Source organism: Takifugu rubripes, chromosome 7 (genome assembly GCF_901000725.2).
Source record: "Takifugu rubripes chromosome 7, fTakRub1.2, whole genome shotgun sequence".
Lineage (NCBI taxonomy): Eukaryota > Metazoa > Chordata > Actinopteri > Tetraodontiformes > Tetraodontidae > Takifugu > Takifugu rubripes.
This window is the reverse complement of record NC_042291.1, coordinates 14,218,631-14,242,144: the sequence shown is the minus strand read 5'-3', so window position 1 is coordinate 14,242,144 and position 23,514 is coordinate 14,218,631. Positions and strand designations below refer to the sequence as shown.

At 45.5% G+C, this 23,514-nt stretch overlaps 4 protein-coding genes across 9 annotated transcripts; 1 reads left to right on the top strand and 3 right to left on the bottom strand.

Annotated features, from left to right (window-relative positions):
* Positions 1-145: 145 nt before the first annotated feature.
* On the bottom strand, positions 146-14,080 carry rorc (RAR-related orphan receptor C). Of its 4 annotated transcripts, none has more exons than XM_029839393.1 (13): positions 13,803-14,080; positions 13,587-13,689; positions 10,181-10,210; positions 4,574-4,659; positions 3,958-4,099; positions 3,530-3,874; positions 3,014-3,115; positions 2,814-2,935; positions 2,347-2,479; positions 2,156-2,263; positions 1,959-2,069; positions 1,232-1,341; positions 146-1,142 (listed from the first exon to the last, which is right to left on the bottom strand). In XM_029839393.1, the coding sequence occupies exons 2-13, from the start codon at positions 13,636-13,638 to the stop codon at positions 978-980; spliced, it is 1,506 nt and encodes a 501-aa protein (XP_029695253.1). In that variant the 5' UTR covers positions 13,639-13,689; positions 13,803-14,080; the 3' UTR covers positions 146-977. The 4 variants fall into 4 exon arrangements, with proteins under 4 accessions (XP_029695253.1, XP_029695252.1, XP_029695254.1 ...); XM_029839392.1 differs by having other exon boundaries at positions 13,587-13,685; XM_029839394.1 differs by lacking the exon at positions 10,181-10,210 and having other exon boundaries at positions 13,587-13,685.
* Positions 14,081-15,509: 1,429 nt separating this feature from the next.
* On the bottom strand, positions 15,510-17,726 carry them4 (thioesterase superfamily member 4). Of its 2 annotated transcripts, XM_011605627.2 has the most exons (6): positions 17,380-17,723; positions 16,837-17,026; positions 16,517-16,679; positions 16,290-16,400; positions 15,941-16,065; positions 15,510-15,841 (listed from the first exon to the last, which is right to left on the bottom strand). In XM_011605627.2, the coding sequence occupies exons 1-6, from the start codon at positions 17,503-17,505 to the stop codon at positions 15,795-15,797; spliced, it is 762 nt and encodes a 253-aa protein (XP_011603929.2). In that variant the 5' UTR covers positions 17,506-17,723; the 3' UTR covers positions 15,510-15,794. The 2 variants fall into 2 exon arrangements, with proteins under 2 accessions (XP_011603929.2, XP_029694977.1); XM_029839117.1 differs by lacking the exon at positions 15,510-15,841 and having other exon boundaries at positions 15,975-16,112; positions 17,380-17,726.
* A 775-nt stretch (positions 17,727-18,501) lies between these two features.
* On the bottom strand, positions 18,502-20,544 carry LOC105416696 (ankycorbin). The gene is made up of 4 exons (XM_011605628.2): positions 20,176-20,544; positions 20,011-20,065; positions 19,725-19,836; positions 18,502-19,602 (listed from the first exon to the last, which is right to left on the bottom strand). Exons 1-4 carry the CDS (start codon positions 20,470-20,472, stop codon positions 19,575-19,577), a joined length of 492 nt encoding a protein of 163 aa, XP_011603930.1. The 5' UTR covers positions 20,473-20,544; the 3' UTR covers positions 18,502-19,574.
* A 478-nt stretch (positions 20,545-21,022) lies between these two features.
* On the top strand, positions 21,023-22,254 carry LOC105416697 (filament-like plant protein 2). 2 transcript variants are annotated; one of them, XM_011605630.2, is made up of 5 exons: positions 21,030-21,192; positions 21,310-21,480; positions 21,586-21,640; positions 21,793-21,904; positions 21,984-22,254. In XM_011605630.2, exons 1-5 carry the CDS (start codon positions 21,187-21,189, stop codon positions 22,099-22,101), a joined length of 462 nt encoding a protein of 153 aa, XP_011603932.2. In that variant the 5' UTR covers positions 21,030-21,186; the 3' UTR covers positions 22,102-22,254. The 2 variants fall into 2 exon arrangements, with proteins under 2 accessions (XP_011603931.2, XP_011603932.2); XM_011605629.2 differs by having other exon boundaries at positions 21,023-21,480.
* Positions 22,255-23,514: the final 1,260 nt, after the last annotated feature.

Below are 23,514 nucleotides of genomic sequence, written 5' to 3'. Positions count from 1 at the left end.
TGTTTAAACCTGGGTTCTTGTTGTCATTAGCTCCTCCAGGCACAGACAGGATGAAATCCAGTCCAGAATCCAGAACCCCCAGGTTCCCCTTTATTCAAAGATGTGTTCAGGGGAAAACTACATTTAAAAAACACGCACACACACGTTTGCACACAGAAAGAGAATTCTGTTGTATCAGCACTCTTTTTATTTTTTTAATGCAACAAGTTTTTTAAGCTCAAAGATTTAAAAGATTCTTTTGAAACATAAAGTTCATATTTAGCAGTTTGTGAACATTGTCCTGAGGAGAGACATCTTCCTAGATACCCAGTGTGTGTGTGTGTGTGTGTGTGTGTGTGTGTGTGTGTGTGTGTGTGTGTGTGTGTGTGTGTGTGTTTTATCAGATAAATAAGCTCATATCTATTGCTAATGCTGGAGGTCCTGTGATATTTCACAGAGAAATAGTGGAATTAGTTCATCCGTCACTTTACTCTCATAGCAGATGGCACAACCTGTCTTTTCTGTCCAGATTCCTAAAGCCTGAAGCATCCCAGATAACCAAAGAAAGATTATTGTGTTTGTCTCCATTGTGTTGTCTCTTCGCACACAGTTTTACTATCAAATGTAAATGTGAGGTTTTGGTTTTTCCACTACTAAAACACAACTTACGTATTTCATTAAAGTTGCTGGTAACTGGCTCAGTCACACAGGCTCAACTGGACAAGGAACAAAAATAGATTCCCTAGACAGTGGCAATATCATTTGTATGCTATCAAAATATAGAAACATATATTTCACACAGTCTATCAAAAATATAACAAATAACAAACTAGATTTACTTTGCTGTTCTCTTGATGCTTAATATTACAAAAATAGATGATGAATTCCTCAGTTGAAACCCTCTCTTTCTGTGTGTGTGTGTGTGTGTGTGTGTGTGTGTGCGCGCGTGTGTGTGCGTGTGTGTGTGTGTGTGTGTGTGTGTGTGTGGCTCGTAGCCATCAGTGAGTGTTCCCCGGCAGCACGTCAGCCTCGGAGGCGAACAGCTCCTTGTAGAGTGGAGGGAAGAGGGAGTGAACAGTGAGCGGATACCGCTGACTGAACCAGCGCAGCTTTTCCATGTGCAGGCTGCACAGTGAACGCAACACTGCCATCTTCTGGTACAGCTGCGGGGAAGACGCGCACAGTTAGACAGACACCCCCTCCGCAGCAGGAAAGGCTTTCCACGCCTGAATATTTCCTGCCCTGCACTGACCTTGTGCATCAGACTCTCTTGGTTGTCTCTTTGAAGAATGTATCTGAGGCCCAACTCCACGGTTCTCTGAACTCGCTGCACCTTGCCTCTGTCCTCCAAACACGGTCGATCTGCACACGCGGGAAAGGAAAGAAGCAGGTTAACAACTAGGAGGCTTCAATCAGACTCCAATTAGTTAGATTTGTGCCGAAGCCCTGTTCCTTCCCTGTTCCCAGCCTGTTATAAGGAATCCCTTCAGGTCCAAACCAGATGATAACAGTTTGAATGCTGTCTGTCATCAAGATGTCTGTTCGTTGTTATATTTGGCAGTTCTACCAATTTCAAATGATAATTATTTTTTCAAACCAAGTTCTTTTCTGTGCATTTTTTTACTGTCAACATCTTCCCACCATTCAGACCAGCAGCTTCTGTAAAATCAACCAACATCAAGTAGCGAGTCTTTGCTGGACTTTAATCATCCCTTGTCAGATTAGAAGAGATACTAATATGCAAGAAATGCCATTGTGTCTGCAGAATCTTCTTGATCAGAGTAACTGTTAAGATCTGAAGCATGTTCCTCTGACAGCACCATGTGCTGATGATCCACATGTTTGAGCTGCTGTATTCACAGAGGCAAACGCAGGTGAATGGGAGTACGAGCAATGGCCGCTTCCTCTGGCTCCACCTGCGGTCAAACGAGTTAAAGGGAAACCCACACACTTTACAGTGGTTCCACATGTGACCTTACCTGTGTTGATCAGCACCAGAGCGCTGAAGAGGGCCAGCTGGTGTTCACTCAGCTTCAGAGCGCACATGTCATGAGCAAAGTCAAACACCGCCGTGATCAAATCACCACAGGCTGCAGGAGAAATAAACCACAGATTAACTGCCTGTTTTGGATCATTTTAATCATCTAAATGTGAGAGGAGGGAAAAAATAGGAAACCTAAAGACTTAAAGAGGTCCGCTCTGGCAAATTTCCCATCAAAGAAGACGGTGTTGTTTTCTGTGTTGAAGAACCGGCTCATTCTGACCAGAACCACCTCCATGGAGCCTGCACAGGGAGAAGGTGGCCGGCGTGAGGACAGAATTTAAATGTATTCTCAGGTTGTGAACGAAGGCCTGTTGTGAACTCACCAGTCTTCAGGAGAGCAATCTGGTCATTCTGAGTGAGCATACGGAAGCCCGGGATGTGCTTTGCAAACTCAACCACATACTGCACAGCATCAGTCAGTCGGAGGGCACAGTGCTGCCACATCTCATCCACCGACTGAAAGTCAGTGCAAGATGGAGAAAAGAGACAGTTCAGTGTGTGTGTGTGCGTGTGTGTGTGGGGGCAGAAAAATAGAAACTTTATGGCTGATATATTTGTCGTCACTCTACCCCACTGGTTGTTATGTAACTTAGCATCAAAGGGCATGTGCAGATCAAAGTATTTTTTATCGTCTAAGGGATCTAAGAATGACGTGGGTGGGGAAGATCGGGTTCGTCAGTTTTCTATTTGATGAGGCCAACTGTTTTGAATTGCAATTGCCTGGGTAATGACTAATGTCATACAAATGCAAGAGGAAGTGTGAAATGAAAGCCCTCCTGGGCTGATATACTTTGATCTGATAGGCCTGGATCTCCTCTCTGCTGAACAGTTTCCACCTGAGAACCTGCAGCTCCTCCACCCGGTACTGGCTCGTCTCTCTGTGAGCGCGCACGATGCTGGCGCACAGCTCGTCTGAAAGGCAAAGCATGTCAGTTTTAGAAAATATGACCCGCTCGTGTCAGCGTTAGGCCGACCGGGCTGCCGGCTCACCCATGTTTCGCAGGGAGTGTGGATAGAAGTTGTAGCGATTCTCCGGAGGGTTGTACGGGTAACTGGCCATGAGGACGTGAGCTGGCTGTCTGGACTCAAACCCTGAGGAGGTAAGTGGCAGTGACATCAGAGGGCGACCCTGTTACCAGAATATTCGTCCATCTTTGGACGTGTCAAACCATGATTACATGATTGCTAACAGCAAAGCTGGACAGAGCATGTCACTGCATGTCCCCCATCTCATCATTAGTTAGCGCTGCATGCTATCGCCAGAGTCAACCCCCTGCTGACTGGGCTAACCCTAATCACAAAGTTTCTCGGACTATTGTTTTATCATGATTAAAAATGTTACCATGTCCCGGCAAAGACAGCAGAAAGAGTTAAATAGTGTCCTGTAAACTGTGTGTGTGTGACGTTTTGGCACGTGCCAAACTGTCATTGCTGCGTTATCTTGTGTGTCCAGTATACGCCTGTGCATACTTGATGTATGTCTGGAATAAGACATATATGTCCCACCTCTTATGTCATGGTGTGCACCGTTGTCCCCTCTTCCTTGGGATCTCGATACCGGAGAGACTCCGGAGCCTCGGCAGACCGTATTTGACACCTGCGACTCGCTGGGGGAGCACACGAGGTAAGGGTGGACGTCCGTGGCGTAGGACATCAGCTCGTTGTCTCCTGCGAACGAGTAGCCCGGTTGAAGTAGCTGCATGGTGCGATCTTGACAAGTCTTTGCTGGGTAGGACAGGTGAGACTGCGTCTCCTCCTGCTGTTGCTGCTGCTGCTGCTGCTGACGGTGCCTCTCCACTTCAGCTATCAAAGAGTCCCGCTGGCGCTTGGACATCCGCCCAAACTTTACAGCTGCGGAGGACAGCAAAGGTGATGTCCCAGGAACAAGCGAACGGGGCGCGTGGAGAATACAGGGTCGTGGGTCCGACTCTCACCGTCTCTGCTCATGCCTTGGGCCAAGCACTTCTGCAGGCGGCAGTGTTGGCAGCGGTTGCGGCTGGCCCGGTCGATCTGACAGTTGCTCTGTCTGGAGCAGGAGTAGGACACGGTGGGCAGCTGGCTCCGTCGGAAAAACCCCTGAGGACATTTGACAGCGTTGCATTTTGAATCGAGACCCGGCGTTCATGGCGAGAGGCATAAATTTCCGTTCCCACAATCCTGTTCAACTGAAAGCTGGAGTTTTATAACACCCAAAAAAGTTGTTCAAGCCCAGCATACAGACTGGTATTTGTGTCAAAAAGGGGACGGACATCCTTATCAAGGACTTATTTGTCATGCAAATGCGGTCCACTATAATTTCAAGTCAGACTCGTAACAGGGAGGCGTTTATCATGTGTGTGGCATCCAGCCAGCAGGGGGTGATGAAGATGTGAAAGTTTCAGTTTTGATTAGCTGCCATCTTTCCTGTTCTCTTTCTAGTTGAATTGTGAGACGGATACAGTGCAAACAGCTGTACGTTTTGTTGTCGGTCAGGAAATAACGGTATGAGAGAGGCCTCCCCTTCGCAGATCTTTGCAAAACGCAGTGTTAGAAGCAGCAGTAGCACCTCACCTTACAGCCTTCGCAGGTGATGACGCCATAATGCACGCCGGATGACTTATCGCCACAGATCTTGCACGGGATAACCTCGATTTGTGCTGCAGAAACACAGATGAAAGCAAACGTGTTAACAGGCGGTCATCTTCCCGCGCCAACAATCCTAAACAAGCGAGGAGAGGCGTCACACTCCTGTGAGTGACATCATGGGAATCTCAGCAAGGGAATCAGAATGTCTGTGGCTGACAGGAGCCATGAAATATCATTCTTGTCCAGGATTTTTAAAAGCATAATCACTCTGCTCATTCGCTCGTTGGGGTCGTACTTCCCCTCCAACGTCTACCAGCCATTGCAGTACATGATCAGAGCAAATCAAAGGTAATTTCCTCCCCACAGCTAGCTTCTTTAATTATAAACAAAGAGCACAAGATCAGATACGAGGAGGGAATATCTGCAAATGGAAGAAGACAGAGAATATGAAGGTGTCAACCTCAGAGTGCTTTCAAGTGGTTGACTGGCGCCTCTTTCGCTCTGACTGTCCCTCTTTCATCGCACCTCTGTCTTTGTGAATCCTTCTCTGTCTCGCTCATAAAGGACACTGCTGCCAGTAATGCCGTCTCTCTTCCTCATCATTGCCAGTAATGACCCCCCCCCACACATACACACACACACTGATCTCTGCAGTCTCTCACACTCCCTTATTGGTTGGTCAGGGGGAGGAGAAGGGCGAGTGGGAAAAGAACCCACATAACTTATTTACACCTGGACCCTCCCTCCGTGGTCAGAGGGCAGGATCGGGCTGCATTAGCGCTTTAAGTTGTTTCTCTGGCGCCGGTTAGCTGAATCGTCGGGGTCACGAGCCGCTCATCCCTTTGTACAAACCACCCGTTCACCAGTTCGCTCGCCACGTTCCCTGCTGAGCCCGGGGTGTGATGTTGGGAGGCACGCGGCGAAGTTTCTGCATTTCCGCGCAAAAGTGTGTCAGATTCGATTGCGAGTGTGTGTTAGTGTGTCAGTGTGTGCCCTCTTTATTATGTGCCACAGGAATCACGAGATGTGGTGGACGGCCAGCCGGCATCTAAAGCCCAAGGAGATGGATGCTAAAACATCCCTAAAAACTCATTTAGAACGCTGAATATTAATAACAGTAAAAGTTTTGCTGGCCTCCAATAGAGACTGATTAACTTTAATATTAGAGATACAAACATGTGATTTGACTCAAGTAAACCTGAGATGAGAAGAGATGGAGAGAGGGAACTTGCCTGCACACTGATCATTTAAGATTATTTCCCATGACAAAGTTGCTCTGTTGCTAAAATTATGCTTCTGTCAGCAGAAGACTAGAAAAGAGAGAAAGAATGGTCTGCATCTTTTTCTTTTTTTTCTTTTTTCATCATTTCTGTTCAGATTGTCAACCTCAAACAACAGGAAATCCACTGTGACCCACAATCTTTCGCTGTTCCTGCGCCGACACACGCAGACAACGCACGCTGCTCCGGCAACTTTCCACACAATCGCAGCCCTCGTCGTTTTCATCCAAGCCAATAAAGCAGCAGGCGTCAGACCTGGGGAGGGGGCACAACGGGCAGGTGTTCTTATCTCACCTGGCCAGACGTGGGCCTTGACCTGTCACCCACCCCCCTGTGTGAATCTACCTGAGCAGCAACTGTCAGCCAGCAGTCAGACATTTGGAAATCTGATTGCTTTTAAAACTCTTCTGTAAGTCAACGCTTTTTGATGCAACGCAGCGTGAAGGTTTAAATACAGTAGAAGTGTACCAGCGGAAATACTTTGGTCTGTAGGTCGAAATAAAAGAGTGCCACCACCCACACTTCCTCCGCCTGCGCATGATGCTACGCGGAGACATAAGTCTTTAATCAATATATAGACTAAGCCATTATTTAAACACTCGGGCTTTAAACGCGCCGTCGGCTGAAGTGTCTGAGGGAAGACGAGGTTGAGGTTGGGTTTAATGCAGGTGTGTAAGTTGATGTGAAGATACCTTACATGTTCACTGTCTGGTTCACTTTCACGGACAGAAGGAGACAAGGCAGAGAGAATGAAGAAATACACTCAAAAATAGGGAATATGAAGTAGTTACGTAAAAAATGATAAAAGCGAAAACGTAACGGGCCAGGATGCACGCCTGTGTGTGTGTATGTGTCTGTGTGTGTGTGTGTGTGTGTGTGTCTCTGTGTGTGTGTGTGTGTGTCTGTGTGTGTGTGTGTGCGTGTGTGCGTGTGTGTGTGTGTGTGTGTGTGTGTGTGTGTGTGTGAGGGCTGATTGTTAGAAATTAAGACTGCCATTTCACCACTCTCTGCCTAAAGTCACCGTCAGCAGTCTCTAAACGGACAAAAACCTCAACTTTCCTTTGACGGAAGCTTATTTCTGGCACACGCATATCAAGGCGTTCAAACAAGCATCTCTGTAAAAGCATCTGTCTCACACACACACACACACACACACACACACACACACACACACACACTTGATAATAAAGCAGTAAACTATCTAGGATTTTCACCCATGTTCTTCCAGTTATTGTTGATTTATAGTGTTTTATTGATCATTTCAAATCGTCTCCCTCCCTTCCAAAATGTCTAGTTTGACCTACAATAATGTTGGCTTGCGTCAACATTTACGCACTCGCGGACGCAACATCTTTCAAAGCACAACTGAGCACTATTGTTGGTTGTTTTGTGATATATTGGATGAAGTTATAGATTTAAACACTGCCACGGTTTCCCCAATAAGTCAGAGAAGCCGTCTTTTTCATTCGATCTCGGCATTGACTGTATCTCAGGACAGCTGCGCTCTTTGTTAGGGTTTCTGTTCTTTTTTGTATAAAAATGTGCAAGTTTGCTGCTCTGTCTTCCTGGAATTACATAGAAACTGAATTAAATGGAAGCAAGATTTGACCCAAATCACTTCAAATGCATCAGCGACCCTTGAACCTGTCCGATGTTGTTAGCATGATTCGGCAGATGGTTAATGGTTCATTATGTGACAACGTTACTTAATAACTGCTAAAAGAATTTTGCAAGGAATCATTTTTTGATTCATTTATGTTTACTTTTCTTTAATACTTGATGTCTAAATTTGTAAGAATTTTTAAAACTCTTTTTGCGGCCAGAAATTAAATAGAAAGCAAAATGAAAGGGGATTATAGTATTTTAATTAAATCAATTTTTAAAAGTCACATCAAAAAAGCAGGATTCTGTTATCACGCTGATGATGAAATCACGATATTTTGAGAGGATTTTTCTTTAACTCTCAGTAGTGAATATTAATTTGCTGATTATTATTTTATATATATATTGGTGGAAAAGAAAGAACACTGTCAACTGCCAACACGGAACTGTGAGATCATTCATTTCTGAGCAAAAAGTCAGACGAAAAAGTACCGACACCAGACATCAATCGGATTTTATCAGAACACTAATCAGCATCCGAGTTGACTTTGAAGTGCAGTCTGAATTAAGGGGGTGTTTGCGAGATGTGTTTTTGACAGTAGCAAAGCATGTGAATCAGCTCAACTGTTGCGTTTCATTTGATATTTTTGAGGGCGGAAATGTCTCCTGCGATTTTGATGTTTGCTTTGATCTGGAGCCAAATGGTTTGGCTGTTTTGGAAGCATTCTGCACGTTTCTGCAGCCGGAGGAGCAAGGAAATCCTTTCTAACCTGGACGCAGAAACCCCTGATAACACAACAGAGATGCGTGAATGGAGTGTGTCGCAAATGAGCCGAGCTTGTGAATATGAAGGTGCACGTTTGACGCACAGCTGCAAGATGCAGATCTAGGCGCCATCTAAGAGGCTCTAAGAGCTGTGTGTGTGTGTGTGCGTGTGTGTGTGTGTGTGTGTGTGTAGAGGGCACTTGTAACATCATTTGGCTCTCATTTGCCTGAATTCCTCCCTGTGTGATTCGGGTCTATTGGAGTTCTCTGATAAATGATAAATTTGATCGTTTGGATCATGGTGAGGCTTCACCATCGTTTCCCTCCTCATTAGTTCTTTCGGTGTGAATTTGGTGTTGAATTCTGTAGTTACGTGAGTAAGAGTAACGCTTGATGCCACGATCAATATTTTGTTTTTGTTTTTTAATTAGTAAACCTTCAAACCACATTTGAAAGCCGCATTTTATCAGAACAACAAAGGGTTGATCTGAATAAACCTTTTTCGCCTGTGCGGCCTGAGATGCAGCATGAAAGTGGGATGGACAGACGGTTGAAATATGGGGACATGATTCAAAACCTAGATTCAAAACAAGAACGGCCTCCAGATTTTAGCTTAACATCAACCCAATTTTAGCCGTCAGTAGAAATCACTGGCATTAAAAGTTCACAGTTCACAAAATGAAAGCCGAAAAAGGAAAAGGAAGATATCGAAACCCCAGATAGTGAATAATAACCTGCACATAAAAGTAGGGTGGGCTGCAAAGAAACACACACACACACACACACGCACACTCACACACACGTTCAAATACTAAAGAACTAGATTCATACCTCGCATCATCCTCACTCCTCCACTTGTCACAGACGTTTGTCCCACTTTCAGAACTCGCTTTTCCTACTTTCTATCACAACACTAGTTTGACACACCTCTCGCTCGCTCTGTCTGCCTGTCTGTCTGCCTGTCTGCCTGCCTGCCTGTCCGTCCGTCCGTCCGTCCGTCCGTCCTCTCTTGTCGTTTAGCGAGCCCGGTCAGGTGCTCACTGCAGCTTCGGTACGTATATTCAGACTTTTGAGAGTCAGTCGCCACCTCACCTTCCTGGTGTGTGTATGCGTGTGTGTGTGTGTGTGTGTGTGAGAGAGAGAGAGAGAGAGAGAGAGAGAGAAGGGGGGGCTGTCCCCTATCCCAGCAAGTACTTTTTATGGTACCTTTTCAACCTTCACACCCTCATTTTATAAAAAGAATTACTTAAAAAAAACTTGTTTTATACTGTCTGTTAGCTGAAACTTTGCCTGACAATCAAAAGCTGGACCTTTTCAAGAATGATAGTGTGTTTTAATAGGAAATTTTCGCTGACAATGATCAGATCTCACAAGATCTCACACACTTTATATACAAGTGTTAAAAACCCCGATGTTCCCACAGGTGGGTTTTTCCGTTTCCTCGCTCACACTCACGCGGTCAATAGCATCATTTTTATTGAAGATTTAAGTTGGCGAAACAGTCTGGTAGTACAAACAGGAGGGGCACCCCCATGCACACACACATGCACACACGCACGTCGTCTCCAGGTGTTTTTTTGCTGTGGTAGAAAGTGTTAAACCCAAGAAGTTAAAAACAGATATTATCAATTGCATCTGTACTTCTTTGCCAAAGCCCTGCCAATGTGTGTGTATGTGTGTATGTGTGTGTGTGTGTGTGTGGGGGGGGGGGGGGGGGGTGTGAGTGTATGTGTGTGTGTGTGTGTGTGTGGCTGTACAGGTGCAATTTTGTATGTGTAGTGACTGAAGAGTCAACCACAGAGCATGCACAAATATCTAGCACAAACACAGGCAATGTCATTACCACACGCTGGCACTTACACACACGTGTTAACGCGCGCACACACACACACACACACATGTTAACACACACACATGCTAACACAGAGAGAAATGCAGAACTTACTCAGATGAGTCTTCTTGGACACGGCTCCGCCTGAGGGAGAAGAATTCCGTTGAGCTTTCTGCATATCTGATAAGCATCCAGGTGAATATTTCTGATATATTTAGAAACAGATGGGGCAGAGCGCTGAAGACTGCAACAACGTACACTAAACAAGGTACATTAAACCCCACTCAGTCACCGCATCAAACCCACATCAAATCCTGATATCTTTATTTCTCTTATCTAATCTCTAATCTATCGTGCATCACACACCATCTTACTCAAATGTTGCTGTGCTTTGACTGACCTTTAACACTTAAAAGAGTAGATCTTTCACTACTTACAATAACAACACTTTGACTTCAACTTGGCAGAATAATGTACATTAAATACTGATATTTACAAATTATATATGAATATTACTTTTTATTACATGTTCCGCCTAGAAGCTTTTACTTTTATCCTAACATATAAACTGCTATTTCTTAATACTTCTTCCACAACAATAATTTTTTTCCAATTTAACATACATAGCATAAGATGTCCATTAAATGTGTTTGAAGAAATCGGTAAAAATTGGGCACATAAAAACACCATCTAAAAACAGAAAAAAGCAGCCAAATAGAGAAAAACAACAAAGAATATTGTGTTTGTGATGAGTGGAAATCGGCGGTCGCTTACAATGTGACCAAAATGGTGACTACACAAATGAGCGCGCTCTGTCGAAAATACTGGCTACTTGTCCAACAAAATCCATGTTTCGCTTTCAAAGTTTAAAACATTGAGCCCCAATTGATAATTTCAAGTTTTGGCTCAGGGTGAACTGGAAATATAAAAGAAAAATCTTTTGTTGGACGCAGCTCTTTCATGCAACGCTGTCTTCGAAATACCCAAATTTAGCAGAAATAAGGACCAGGGCTAAAGCGAGAGCAGCGACGGAATACTCTGCCGAAGATAACGGCAGAGGAAGGTGGGTGTCTGAGTAGCAATGGGTCCTCTTTGTCGCCTGCCTGTTTGCCCACGATTGTGAAAAAGTCGCAGGTAAACGTGTGGTGGGCTCAAAAAGACAGGGTTTATTTCAATGCGTGCGTGTGTGAAGGCAGGGGAGATAAGTATCACTGGAAGAAGTCGAGGTATAGCCTTCATCTGGCTGGTGCCTGATCAGGCCCGCTGTGGTTTCCACTGTTTTCCTCCCATCATCACTTCAGTTCTGCTTCATAAGCACAAAGCGCGGAATGAAAGCAGAGCAGTGCTCGCGAGCACGGAAAGTGCAGAGAGATTTCATCACGGCCTGAGCGCCCAACTCAAGAAGCAACAATCACCAGTATTGTTTCTTTGGTTGGTTTAAATGAACCTTACCTAAGCTTAACCTGCTCCGTTTGGTGACAACATTATTGGCTTTAATCAGTGTGAAAATGGGATTTCGTCTGACTGTTTTTCTCTTTCCAAGCTAGATCATTGCTACTTCAGCCTGACACCTTAAACGATATCAAACATTGCTACAGCATTCTCCTAAGAGAGGTTACTACGTAACGTTTCAGCTTTAAAGCAACACGTTTCCCAGAAAACGGCTTCATTTTAAAAACGCCTCAACAAACATTGCGTCTCATCCAAAGTGACAGCGAAGCAAATCGAGGTAAACGGTCGCGGTTGGTGGGTGCTGGTGGAGAAATGATCTTACACACTCGCCGATCTGCTGCTCAAACTAACCCCGATAGAGTACAATATATTTAGCAAAACACACCTGTCAGGAAGACCAAAAACCTTTACCACTAAAAGCGCATGCACAAACAAACACACACACACACACACACACACACACACACACACACAGTGTGTGGCGGGGATTACAGAGATGCATCAGTCGACAGTCAAACTCTTCTAAAGTCTCCATATTCCACCATGTAAGCTGACTGCTGAAGGGACAGTTACAGCGTTACATAACTGTCCCGGAGAGCTCTGAACCCAGAGAGTCGGCCACAAATCTGCCGAACGAGCAAGAAACGCAACACTTAGCAGGCACAAAAGCGGTGCATCAAGACATGTTCATGTGCTGCTTTTGCAGATGGGAGTGATTCGTCACTAAGTCGGTGAGGATCTCCTCCCAGGTCAGAAGTGTCGAGATCACGTTTGGTGGCATTAATGAAACGACGAATGAAAATCAGCCAAATAGTCTTAAAAACTTGCTGGGATTGAGTGATTGGGGTCCGTTTGGCTCATTTGCGACAATGTGAATTGTAAAACAATGCAACTCAAACCACAAAGGTGCTGTTATAAAACACTTAAATTAAGGACAGATTTTAATAAAGGACATTTTACAGTGTCTGGATAAATAAAAAGGCCGTCTTAAAGCTTAAAATGACTGGAGAGGTATTTTCAAATATATTTTTGTATATAACAGAGACATTTTTTAGCCTAAACTCCATTTTTTTTGTATTATGTTGCAAAGAAAAGTGGTCCCATGTCACTCTGGTTTGCAAAAACAAAAAAGGAGACAGTTAAAAACCCCTACAGATATTTGTGAGGGTTATATAATGGAACCAACAACAGATCCCTGAGAGATCCACCACGTTGTTGCGTTACAGCTCCAGAACTTTCCCTTCAAAACGCTGTTGTTTGACAGTGTTTACCCACATGAAAGATGGCCCAAAGTGTCAATGAGCAGGAACCACATCAAATGCAGAAAAAACAAAAATGCTGGATCTGTGAATCACAGGTCTCACAGCTCACCTCGAGTCACCTCGCTGGTGACGAGGATTGAAGCATCAGGTCGCCTGTCTGAGTCACCAGACTCGGTCATACTATGTGTGAATCGGGCCGTCACATTTGGCAAACCGGGCAGAACGTGGACGACTTTTGTTTTCTGTTTTGTTTTGCTCGACGCGTTTATCTGGTGAATCTGAATCTTCACGGTTTTTGAAATGTCAACAGGAAAAGGACAGTGTTGTTGTTGTTGTTTACCCTTTAGCATCATCCTGAGCCGCAGAAATGAAATGTGCAGTGGGTTTCTGTGGCACCGGGAGCCACCTTATCCCTGCTAACTGCTAACCGTTGGGTTTTAGCCACAGGGAGGCTTTGAATAGAAAAGCACCAACCAGAACAGAAGCGAAAATAAACCCTAATCCCCAGGGATTACTCCAGTTTACTGCCATTCTTACAGCGCCTTAACCACACCCCATTCACAGGGAGGAGGATAATTGCTGGGATCAAGATCGCTGCCATTGGAGCAAAGGGAGATAAGAAAGCTGTGTCACTTAGTCAAGGACAGGTGAGTGGAAGAGGGCAGAAGTCAGTGGCTGGCATGCTTTTGGGAAAGAAATCAGGATGATTCCACAGCAACCTGGTTTACTGTTTGCACAGCTCGCGCGCGGATGCACCTGAAAGGCAGGTTTAACACGATGACATGAACAATAACTTCAGTTCTTACCTCTCTGGGTGGGGGTGTCAGCTGGGGGCACGTCGAGCTCCTCATATTCCATAATTCTCCTCTCACTATCTGGGCGGCCTCACGCACTCACACACAAGCCTGTCTCACACACGCGCACGCACGCACGCACATAGAGGCGCGTTATTATGCGATGTTAGCAGGGGGCTTCTTTTATTTTGAGACGCCATCCTCAGAAAGTTGAGATCTCGCGCCTACCTGTTGGGTCCTCTAGCGCCCGGGCCGGCGGAGGCACTTGAAGACATGCACTGCCATCTCACCCCGCGTCCTGTCCTCACAGCGGGTCCAGAAACTCGGACATCTCCGTGCACCCCCGGCCTCACCAGCCCCCGGTTCGACAGCACACCTCCTTTTGTGCGGCTGCTTTGAAACAGGAGAATTCCCTCTGAGGAAGCATGCGGCGGACGGGAGAGAGTGCAGCTGCACCGGCCGCAAACCGTGCGCCCGGGACCTCCAACCAGCGCCACCAACCCTCCCCCCTCTCTCTCCGTGCGCCCGGACCGTCTCGGTTATGTCACCGACTGTTGCGTAATAGCAGCAGATCTGGGTGCTCGGTTGGGAAATGTAATCCCCATGTAGTTTGCACTGCGAACCGCAAATTTGATGCAGAAATTAAAAAGGCAGCAGGCTGAACAGGAATCCCGGAGCTGACTGGGGCGGTCATGGGCGCCCCAGCCGGGACCGACCCTTCACACCTCAGACCGCTCGTCACATTCCTAAACGCACTTGCTCAGCTCTCTCCAGTTCTCCCTGCATGTTGGCAGGGTGTGTAAACATCAGAAACGTTGAATAATCGACGTCGTCTCGTTTAACATCATTAATGTGGTCAGCGATGCTAAATAGAGACATAAATTAGCGTTTACAGTAGCGTATAAAGAAGTGCCTGCGTAATCTTTAATCAGATGCAGGTATTCCCATCTGCTGCAAGCTTAATGGCAAAACACTTTATCAATTTCCTTACATTTTACTTAAAATAATCGGATTTACGGTAGAAACCACTGTAGAAACGTTTCTTTTGGATGCCCCTTCACGCTTTTTAATGCCGCCACACAGACAATCCCCACATTGACTGATGAAGTCAGGTTAATTCATGGAACTGTTGCATGCTTGTTGTAGAACCAGCAGCCCATCTCTGTCCCGCCTCCTACCCCCTTCCTCAGAACAAGAATGACCACAGGACTCTGAAGGGAAGGTTAAAAAAAACCTCCATCTGTTATCAATATTTCCATCTGCACTTTACCGAGGCTGTGAGGGGCCTTGAGGAGACCACCGGGTCTAAACGATGAGCGCGTACGCTCAAAAACCACACGGCAAACCAAAGTATGAGAACTGCAGTTAAAGGGAAGGCCTTTTAACCATCGATTAACCCACTGAGAGTTCGCTGCACCTGCTGCTACTGATGCGCATAAACATGTTTCACAATCTCCAATAAAAAACAGTTTCTTCCCACCTAGAATGACGGTCGGGTCAGCGGAGTGTATCCGACCTGACACGCGCTCAGAACAAGACAAACCAGCCTGTGCTGATCACACATATGGCTGCCTCTGCCTTTGGCTGACCTCTGCGACCTTATGGGAGCATATTACACTAAAAGGTCAGAAATGAGACAGGGGGTGCTGTGCTTTATTGAGAGAAAGAAATGTTTTACAGGCAGCCAGTGGAGGGAAGCAGGAGATGGGGAAGTAAGCTAGTCCCCTCTCATGGGTTCCTGTGAAGAGGTGAGTGCCTGCAACAGGTGTAACCTAGCCATGCCAGCCCTGCGTATATCTCAACCAAGCGGTAATAAAAACATAAATCAGCGGCTCATCATCAAGGGGGAGGACCTACAAAACCTTTGCAATTCTGAAAAGCAGTGAAGAAAATACCACGTCCTTTCCCTGGTGCAATAACATGGACCAGGGACAGTTAATTTAAACAATATGTAGATTTTAATGGAGAAAAAGAATATTTATTTACAGTACATGTTAAGTAACATTCTTACTCCACACTGTTATAAAACCATCAGTGCTGTTATAAATAATGTGGTGAAAAACTAAAAGAGGTAGTAATTTTAATTAATGAAAGACTAAACTCGTGACACAGATATTGGAAGATCATGAAAGATCCACTGTGTCCTCACACACACACTCCTCCTCACACACACCTTAACAGCTGTGGCCACCACGACTGAGGACTCTTTTTTCGAGCGCGTCACACTCCGTCCAATATCTTGCAGACGCTGATGGACACAAAGAGAGCTGCAGGGAAGGTGTGAAACAGAAGAGCACGGTGAAGATTTGACTTTAAACCAACACATTGTCAGCATCAGACGGACGCTGCACCTCCAAACAGGTTACCTGTTGCTTCCGTGTGCAGTTTGGAGCCGTTGCTGCTGGTCACTTTACATGTTACAAATGTTTTCTTGTCTTCTTTTTTGTCCAAACAGGATTCCAGAACCACTGTGCTTCCCAACGGGATGGGGCTTTTCACAGAGGAAGGATTATTAGAGCAAAATCAGCAGAGAGGAAACTGCAACATAGTGTGAAAATACTCGTTTTACATCACGTCGACATTATTGATGGCACCAATCAAACATGCAGCAAGCATACATGAATGAAAATCATTGCCTGGGGCTGTTACTGTCACGCAGGTCGTAACGCGACGAGCGAACTATTGCAGGTCAACGAAAATATAGTTTTCCTGCACCTGCGGTAGTTGATGTTGAGGTTTGCCGTCATGACCGGTCCAGACAGCAGAGTAGCGTGAGCGCCTGTCACAGTGTCGATCATAGTGGCGATCGCCCCCCCGTGGACAAACCTGGGAACGCACACAATGACGACGCTCAGGTAGATTATGGGGGCAGTCACATATTGACTGATACTTATTATATCTACAATATAGTGAAAGATGTAGACCTCTATAAGGTGCCTCACCCCGGTGGTCCTTCTAATAGATGTCCAGCTTGTAAAATGCCCACGCACTTCTGTTCTTCGCTGTTGTCAAACAAAACATACTCAAACGACACCCCGGGCTCCTTGATGTTCCTCGTAAAAAGGCGAGCTTTGGATTGGATTAGCTTGCTTAGATAAACTCCTCCTGCATAACAAACATAAGCAGTCACGCAGGCTCTCAAAAGACCTTACGTCAGCTTTTAGATGCTATGGACGCTTTTGGATGACATTTAGGGCCTTTTTTAGCACATCCAGCTGGGTCCCGACCTAAAGAACAAGATGGTGGATACAGGCGTTTATACCTGTGGCATATTTGAGGACGCGGTTGTAACTGGGCAGCCTCTTCCACGGGCCTTTCTGTTTTTCGCCTCCCTCCCTCTCCACCTCGCACTGGCTGTTGTAATGCTCGTACAGTCGCACCATTTCTGGGCCCCACGACAAGTTGGGCAGGCTGAAGTCCCGGGGCTTGGAGAAGAAGGGCAACGGCAGCACCTGTTGCACACACCAACGATGTTAGCGCAGGGGCGTGTGTGTGTGAGTGTGCTTTACAGGAAATGTTTTACATTGATGTATACATAATAGCTCTGAGAAAGCTTGTTCAATGGCTACACACAAACAATATTTATAGATGGAGGCAACACATACAAATGTCAGGAATCTATTGTTAAGGCTCAAGAGTGCGATTATCTTCTTATAAACGTATTTACAGGAAAAAATTACGCACAACTGGACAGAAACCAATATTTAAACTAGAGCCAACACTTAACGGCGAAACCTCTAAACACAGGTGAACCACATCCATTCCCAAACGGGCCAGCAGCGTGGTCAGGCATCAGTGTACCCACCCCCATGGTCCGTGCTACGGTGGTCCTGCCTGGCACGGTCGGCTGCCCGAGGGGAATCCTCATGGGTGGGACAGGGCGGAGAGGCTGGAACAGCCGGAACGTTGCGCGGACGCTCGCTGCCATCATCGCTGGCGGAATATAAAAGAATGTTACACACAGAAAGCGGAGACTCGGAGGCCGCCTTAGCCCGGTTTACACAGCGGCACCAACGTTCTGTTGAATAGAACCCGAGCCGACAACAACAACAACGCGCCCGTTGACTTTCACATGTCATCAGATCCAGAACCGGAGCCGCAGACACCGTAAACTTCCGACATGCCTGACGTCATCGGTCACGTGGTTTCCTGCCCCCGTGGGTGGCTGACGCTGTGCGGCGTTACGTCACGCATTGAGACTGATAATACGTATAGGGAAAACTATGTAAAACTTTGAAAATTATTTTCTAAATGCACATCTGATAGGAATCGGGCTTTTTTATGGAGATATTCAAATTTATTTAAGTCCAAGAGGTTTATATTTTATTTTTTGGTAAATGTATTGATACAGTTCGATGACAGAGTCCAGCTGGTGCTAAAGCACCTGCCCTTTTGCCCCCTGGACCAACCAAGTGCGCTTTGGAAAGTTCCTTACAGTTTAGCTTCCCATCTGAGCCTAAATTACCCGACTGCCCACCAAATTAAGAAGACAGATTTTAACCAATATCAATAATAGACTTAACTCGACCACACAGCCAATTTGTCGATGTCCATTTGAAGCTATTAGTATACTTTAGCTGAATTAGTACTGTGTAATTTTACATTAGGCTGCACAATTAACACCGGACATAATTTATTTTTGTTTAATTGACAGGAAAGAAATGTCTTATTCATACTGTTGGTCTCTTTCATTTATTTATTCCAACATAGCAGTAAAATTTAAAGGGATAGTAATTTAATGAATAATTGCCATAAACATACATTTACATTGAACATGTGGCTATAATGTGTTTTGCTTCTGGGGGGGAGGGGGAAGATGTTTGTTATGTTAAATTTCCCACTGCTGTAAGGCAGCCACTTGCTGCACAACCTGCCCTTATTTTTCACTGAGTATCTGTCCCCAAAAATGTTCACAGCACTGCATTTCATGGTAATATACGTATATTTATTCACCTCTCTCCCATGGACACAGCTGGCACTTATAGGAGATGTATGCATGAGTGTAGGAGCACCCAGGAGTTAATAGTGCATGTGCAAACCATAAAAGGAGAGCAGAGACTGTAGAAAACACACCAGTTTCTGCTTCCCACATCCAGGACACCTGGACACCCCACACAGATTCACAAAGCATTTCCCCAAACTTCAGAATACCATGACGCGATTTTAAATGAGAAAAAAAGTCCGTGGTGCACCCAAACCTTAATATTTAATAATAAAACTACCATTCCTTTTCTACCCTTGTGACACCATAGCTAATGCATGAGATGCTTAAATAACAATCTGAGCAAACAAGACTAGCATCAATCACCACACAACTCACGTTGCTGAATAGCAGCTGTGAGTTTGTGCGTGGCTGGCTGAACAGTTTCACACAAATATGTTGTATAACACACAAACACGTTGTCCCCAAAATGATTTGGATTGAAAGCATATTTATATATTTGGATATTTAAAATGACTGCCCGCCTGCAGTACCACGGGGGGCCACTGGGGGGCGCGGGTCACTTTTTTTTGTACACGCTCGTTATGTACAAACTCGTTATGCGTGTATGGAAACTACCCAAACTAGAAACTAGCTGCACCCATCCACACATGATGGAGTGAGAGTGTAATGAAACCGCATCCTTTAGTCCACTAGGAGGAGGTAGAGCAACGCCGTATTTCTGTCCAACAAAGAAAGTATTAGGTGTTTAATGAAATAAGGTTCTTGTTTCAAAATGTCCATCATTTTTAGTTCTTTCACACCGATTCTATTTACAGAGATCCCCACTTGGCTAATCTTTTGATGCTATATAGGCTACAACACCTTCTGCAAATGCCAATTCAGCTTTTGAATATATTTATTTTGCAGGTCACAGCTTCCTAACAGTCACCACTTTGTGCTGTAAAACGTGGTTTCAGTGGGTGACCGTACATTTTGGTTCTGTTTGTTCGATAGAAAGCACTCATCCTTTTAAAAACATCCTTGTTCTTGGTTTCCAGGAAACGTTTGTGCCAACATTATTTTGAGTCCTCAGCACAGAGCTTCCTGCAAACATAAAAACAGAAGAACAGGATTCATCTGGTGACCTGATGACTGTGGCGAGCTTAAGAGTGGCTCGGCTCTGATTTTAAGATTTTCCAGACGTTAGTAAAATAGTGTTTACTTACTTTGCTTCATCCTGGCTTTTATCCGCCACAGAACAGATAATTTGGTCTCTGCTCTTTACGCTCTTCTTCAACTTGTCAATTTCCTCCTTCATCTGGTTAAGTGGCTTTTTATCTAAAAATTAAGTATGACAGGAAAAATGCATCCTGAAATCAATTATAGACCAACATGAATTGGAAAATATATAATGGCAAAACTATTACAATAAAAAGCTCAATGCTTGTATTTAGAATCCAAAAATCAATGTTTTGGTATTTATCTAGACCAGCTCATCCTCTCCTGCCTTACCTTTGAGATCATTGATGGCTGTTTCTGTTTCCGTCTTCTTCTTCCCATTACTTTCCTAATCAAAAAGACAGAGCGTTGGTCAATGAGTGCTGAGTGTGAATCCAAAGTCGGACAGGATATCCGGGAAATGTGAAAGCAGCAGCCCCCTACCCCCACCCCCCTTGCCTTATCGGAGTTACAAGTCTTTAGCTTTTCTTCAGCCTCCTTCTTTGAATTTTCGATGTCCCCTCGCCTCTTCTCCAGCTCTTTGGTCTTTGTCCTCTCGGTCTCCATCGCGAGCCTCAGCTGCGTCACCTGCTTCTTCTCGGACACGATCGTTTCCTCTTTAACGTCCAAGGCCTCCGCACTTGCCGCCTTGTGCGTTATCAGATGCTTCAGGCGCACCTCCTGGACCACGGCATAGGCGGTCAACATGACCAACGCAGCCGTGCTGACAGCGACCAACGCAACCGCGTACTTCATGGCGACAGACAACAAGGTTACCTGTGCAGGTGTGACTGGGGCGAGTGGCTCGAGCTGTCTGACGCGCTGGGCGTGACCGCCGCTTCTGTTTAAAAGGCTTGGCAACTTTTACTGGTTCATAAAACTAGATTTAATTTATTTATTTTTGAGCAATAGATAGCAATAAAGTTTATCAGCCATCAGGTATCACAGAACTGTTCATGACTCCTTTTACAGCTCATTATAATTCGAAGTTGTCAAATACTGAAGAAGTAACCAAGGTGCGGATAAAAAGGAGAGTTCCACGGCGGACAGGGCAAATAAAGAGTGGAAATAAAATGTCAAAATAGTCCACTCCTGGGACAGTCAGAAAAATATAAGGTTTCATTATGAGAAAGTTGAAAGAAGGAATATTTTTGAGTTTTGTGTTAACTAGATGAGTTAATTTAGGAAAACATTAAACCGGAAGTTGTGGTTGCAGAAGGAGCCGGTTGACGCATCATCATGGAGCGAGAGCAGAGAAAATAATTACGTGCAGTAAGAAAACTACACACTAGTAGGTGGAGGTAGCGCACACACCTTTTTGTTTCTTTATAGTACATCGAAACTTTTTCTCCTGAGTGCAAAGTAGACACCGAAGGAGGAGGAGGGCCAAAAAGACGCTCTCTGCGCGCACGGAGAATCCGCGTCATCACCAGGAAACAGCACCTGCTCAGCCACCGAGGACGCAACAACATGAAGGTGCAAGTGTTTCTACCCGCTACCATCATCATGTCCATGTTAATGATGGTGCTAATCAAAGTGCGACGTGACGAGGCCCAAGAAACATTAAAACGGGCCACTTTCGTGGACATTAAGGTGCGGGTGAGCGACGACGTGTTGCGGGAGTACGCGGGCGAAAAAGCTGAGCTCAAGCAAGACATCGACACCGCAAAGGACCAATATAAAGAGACAGACAAAGACATGAAGCCGATCCAAGAAGCGGCCGACAAGGCCAGGCTTGAGGCTGAAAAATGCGCAGAAGAACAGGTGAGAGGAGCCCGGATCGGTGAGCTGATGGGGGGGTGGGATTGCTACCCATGTGGAGTTTGTGTTTCCCTAGAGCTCTAATGAGAGTTTCTCCTCCACTTGCAGAAATCTATGAAAGATGAACTGGACAAATTGGAGACGGAACACACAAATCTGAAAGGTCGGTGTTGAATGACAGGCTTTGTGTAAAAAATGCAACATTTCCCCACTAAGCACTCTTTTGCCGAGCTACTGACACATTCGGAGTTCAGCGGGGTTCAAAATTATTTTCTTTCTATCTCCCCCCCCCCCCCCCTTTCTGACATGTTACAGCTGAATTCGATAAAGAAAATGAGAGTTTCAAGGCCGAACTGGAAGCACTGAAGAAGCAACTACAAGAGAAGAGTCCAGTGTGTGCGTTTGTGAAGACGAAGTCAGATGCAGGGTAGGGTTTAGCAGACTTTCCTGTTTGATTGCTCAGCCAACACCTGCATGTCTGCATTTACTTTTATTATCTCTTAAAGTAAGCTGTGTGGTGAAGAGGTGAAAGAGGTGAAAGAGGAAGAGCCCAAAAAAGATGAGTCCAAACAAGAGGCCCCTGCAGAGTCGGCGGACGCAAAGGCAGCAGCGGCGTCCAAATGAATTCAAGCGAGACTTGAACAGATGACATAGAGGCGTCGCAGCGCCGTGAGATAGTTCTGGATTTTCTGCGTCCAAAGGAGGGTAAATGTTGAACTGGGATCGCTGTCGGACGGGTGGAAGATTTGAAAATAAAAGAATTATTCAAAACACAAATATTCGTCCTTGGTGGTTCAAGCAAATCGTCACTTTTACATTTTATTTTATTTTTTTATTTACAATTTGTTAATAAATCACACAAGGGTGATTGGAGAGGCTTACACCCCCCCCCCGGTGTGTGTGTGTGTGTGTGTGTGTGTGTGTGTGTGTGTGTGTGTGTGTGTGTGTGTGTGTGACCTATCCAGTGTGCACCCCTGTTCTTGCCCAAAGGCAGCTGGGGTTGGTCTGACCCCCACAACCTTGTTATGGGGAAATCTCCAGAAGACAGATGAATATTATATGATAGATTTTGAAAATTCCAAAGGCCCACATCTCTTCTAAGACCGACAGTAATGTTCTGTGACAGGTGAATGCAGAGTTTGAGATCCCGTTTCGCTTCAGTATCCTGAAAATCAGCTTTGACACGGGTGAAATGAAGGCGGAAAATGGACCATTATTAATAAAAACCTTTCACTTTGATCTGTTGACCTGTTTGGTCTCTCTCTTGATGGCTGTTCAGTTAAAAATCCTCTTTATTCATCCCCATTTGGAATTCCATGCGGTTGTTCTCTGCCCTCCTGCCATCTCTCTCTATAACGCCATCCATCTGTTTGAGGTGAAGATAGTCCCCTCAGGCTCACAATCAGGCAATCAGAGGACCATTATTCTGCCCCAGTAGGCTCACAAGGTCACCGGCACGCCAGGACAGGATGCAGCAGCGGGGCCGAGTGGCGTCTGCAGCCATGCACGGGGGTCACCCTTGATTAAAGGCTTGATCGGAGGCTTGCATCAAGCTGCGTGAAAGAGGAAAGGACATTTAGGTGCAAACTTCCTGTACGCGTTCTCTGTGGACATCGTCCTTTCCTGGCGATTCGCCGGACATCACTTCACTGTGCTGCTGAAGGAAAACTTTGGACAGGGACGCAGCTAGTGAGTGACGAGGTGACCGGCATCCGTTGGCGCTTGTCCTCCCTACAGGCCAGAACTGACCGTTATTGGACTCTGCATCTGTGGTCATGGCGAGCAAGAGGGAGGGAGAGAAAGAGAGCAATCAGAGGAGGATGAACATCACATCTATTGATTAGGTTAATGTGGAGAGGAAAGGCTGCAGGCCACATCAGCTGATCAATATGCCTCTAATTACATGGCTGTGTGTGTGTGTGTGTGTGTGTGTGTGTGTGTGTGTGTGTGTGTGTGTGTGTGTTACAGTGTAACCAGTAACCCCCCCCCCAAAAAAAACCTCCCATGGATGTATATAAATGGCGTCCCAGAGTGGAA

What these genes read in the sequence shown, in the direction of transcription:
- rorc (XM_029839393.1), bottom strand. Translation starts at nt 13,638, where the DNA reads ATGGAATATGAGGAGCTCGACGTGCCCCCAGCTGACACCCCCACCCAG. An exon ending in TCACCTGCGAAGGCTGTAAG is followed by an intron (nt 4,100 to 4,573) that starts GTGAGGTGCTAC and finishes AAATGTCCTCAG; the next exon opens with GGGTTTTTCCGACGGAGCCA. An exon ending in GGACCTCTTTAAGTCTTTAG is followed by an intron (nt 2,070 to 2,155) that starts GTTTCCTATTTT and finishes TTTCTCCTGCAG; the next exon opens with CCTGTGGTGATTTGATCACG.
- them4 (XM_011605627.2), bottom strand. Translation starts at nt 17,505, where the DNA reads ATGATGGCAGCGAGCGTCCGCGCAACGTTCCGGCTGTTCCAGCCTCTC. An exon ending in CCGTAGCACGGACCATGGGG is followed by an intron (nt 17,027 to 17,379) that starts GTGGGTACACTG and finishes TGTGTGCAACAG; the next exon opens with GTGCTGCCGTTGCCCTTCTT. An exon ending in ACTGCACACGGAAGCAACAG is followed by an intron (nt 15,842 to 15,940) that starts GTAACCTGTTTG and finishes CCTTCCCTGCAG; the next exon opens with CTCTCTTTGTGTCCATCAGC.
- LOC105416696 (XM_011605628.2), bottom strand. Translation starts at nt 20,472, where the DNA reads ATGAAGTACGCGGTTGCGTTGGTCGCTGTCAGCACGGCTGCGTTGGTC. An exon ending in AGCCATCAATGATCTCAAAG is followed by an intron (nt 19,837 to 20,010) that starts GTAAGGCAGGAG and finishes CTTAATTTTTAG; the next exon opens with ATAAAAAGCCACTTAACCAG. An exon ending in AAAAGCCAGGATGAAGCAAA is followed by an intron (nt 19,603 to 19,724) that starts GTAAGTAAACAC and finishes TTATGTTTGCAG; the next exon opens with GAAGCTCTGTGCTGAGGACT.
- LOC105416697 (XM_011605629.2), top strand. Translation starts at nt 21,187, where the DNA reads ATGAAGGTGCAAGTGTTTCTACCCGCTACCATCATCATGTCCATGTTA. An exon ending in AAAAATGCGCAGAAGAACAG is followed by an intron (nt 21,481 to 21,585) that starts GTGAGAGGAGCC and finishes CTCCACTTGCAG; the next exon opens with AAATCTATGAAAGATGAACT. An exon ending in GGAACACACAAATCTGAAAG is followed by an intron (nt 21,641 to 21,792) that starts GTCGGTGTTGAA and finishes GACATGTTACAG; the next exon opens with CTGAATTCGATAAAGAAAAT.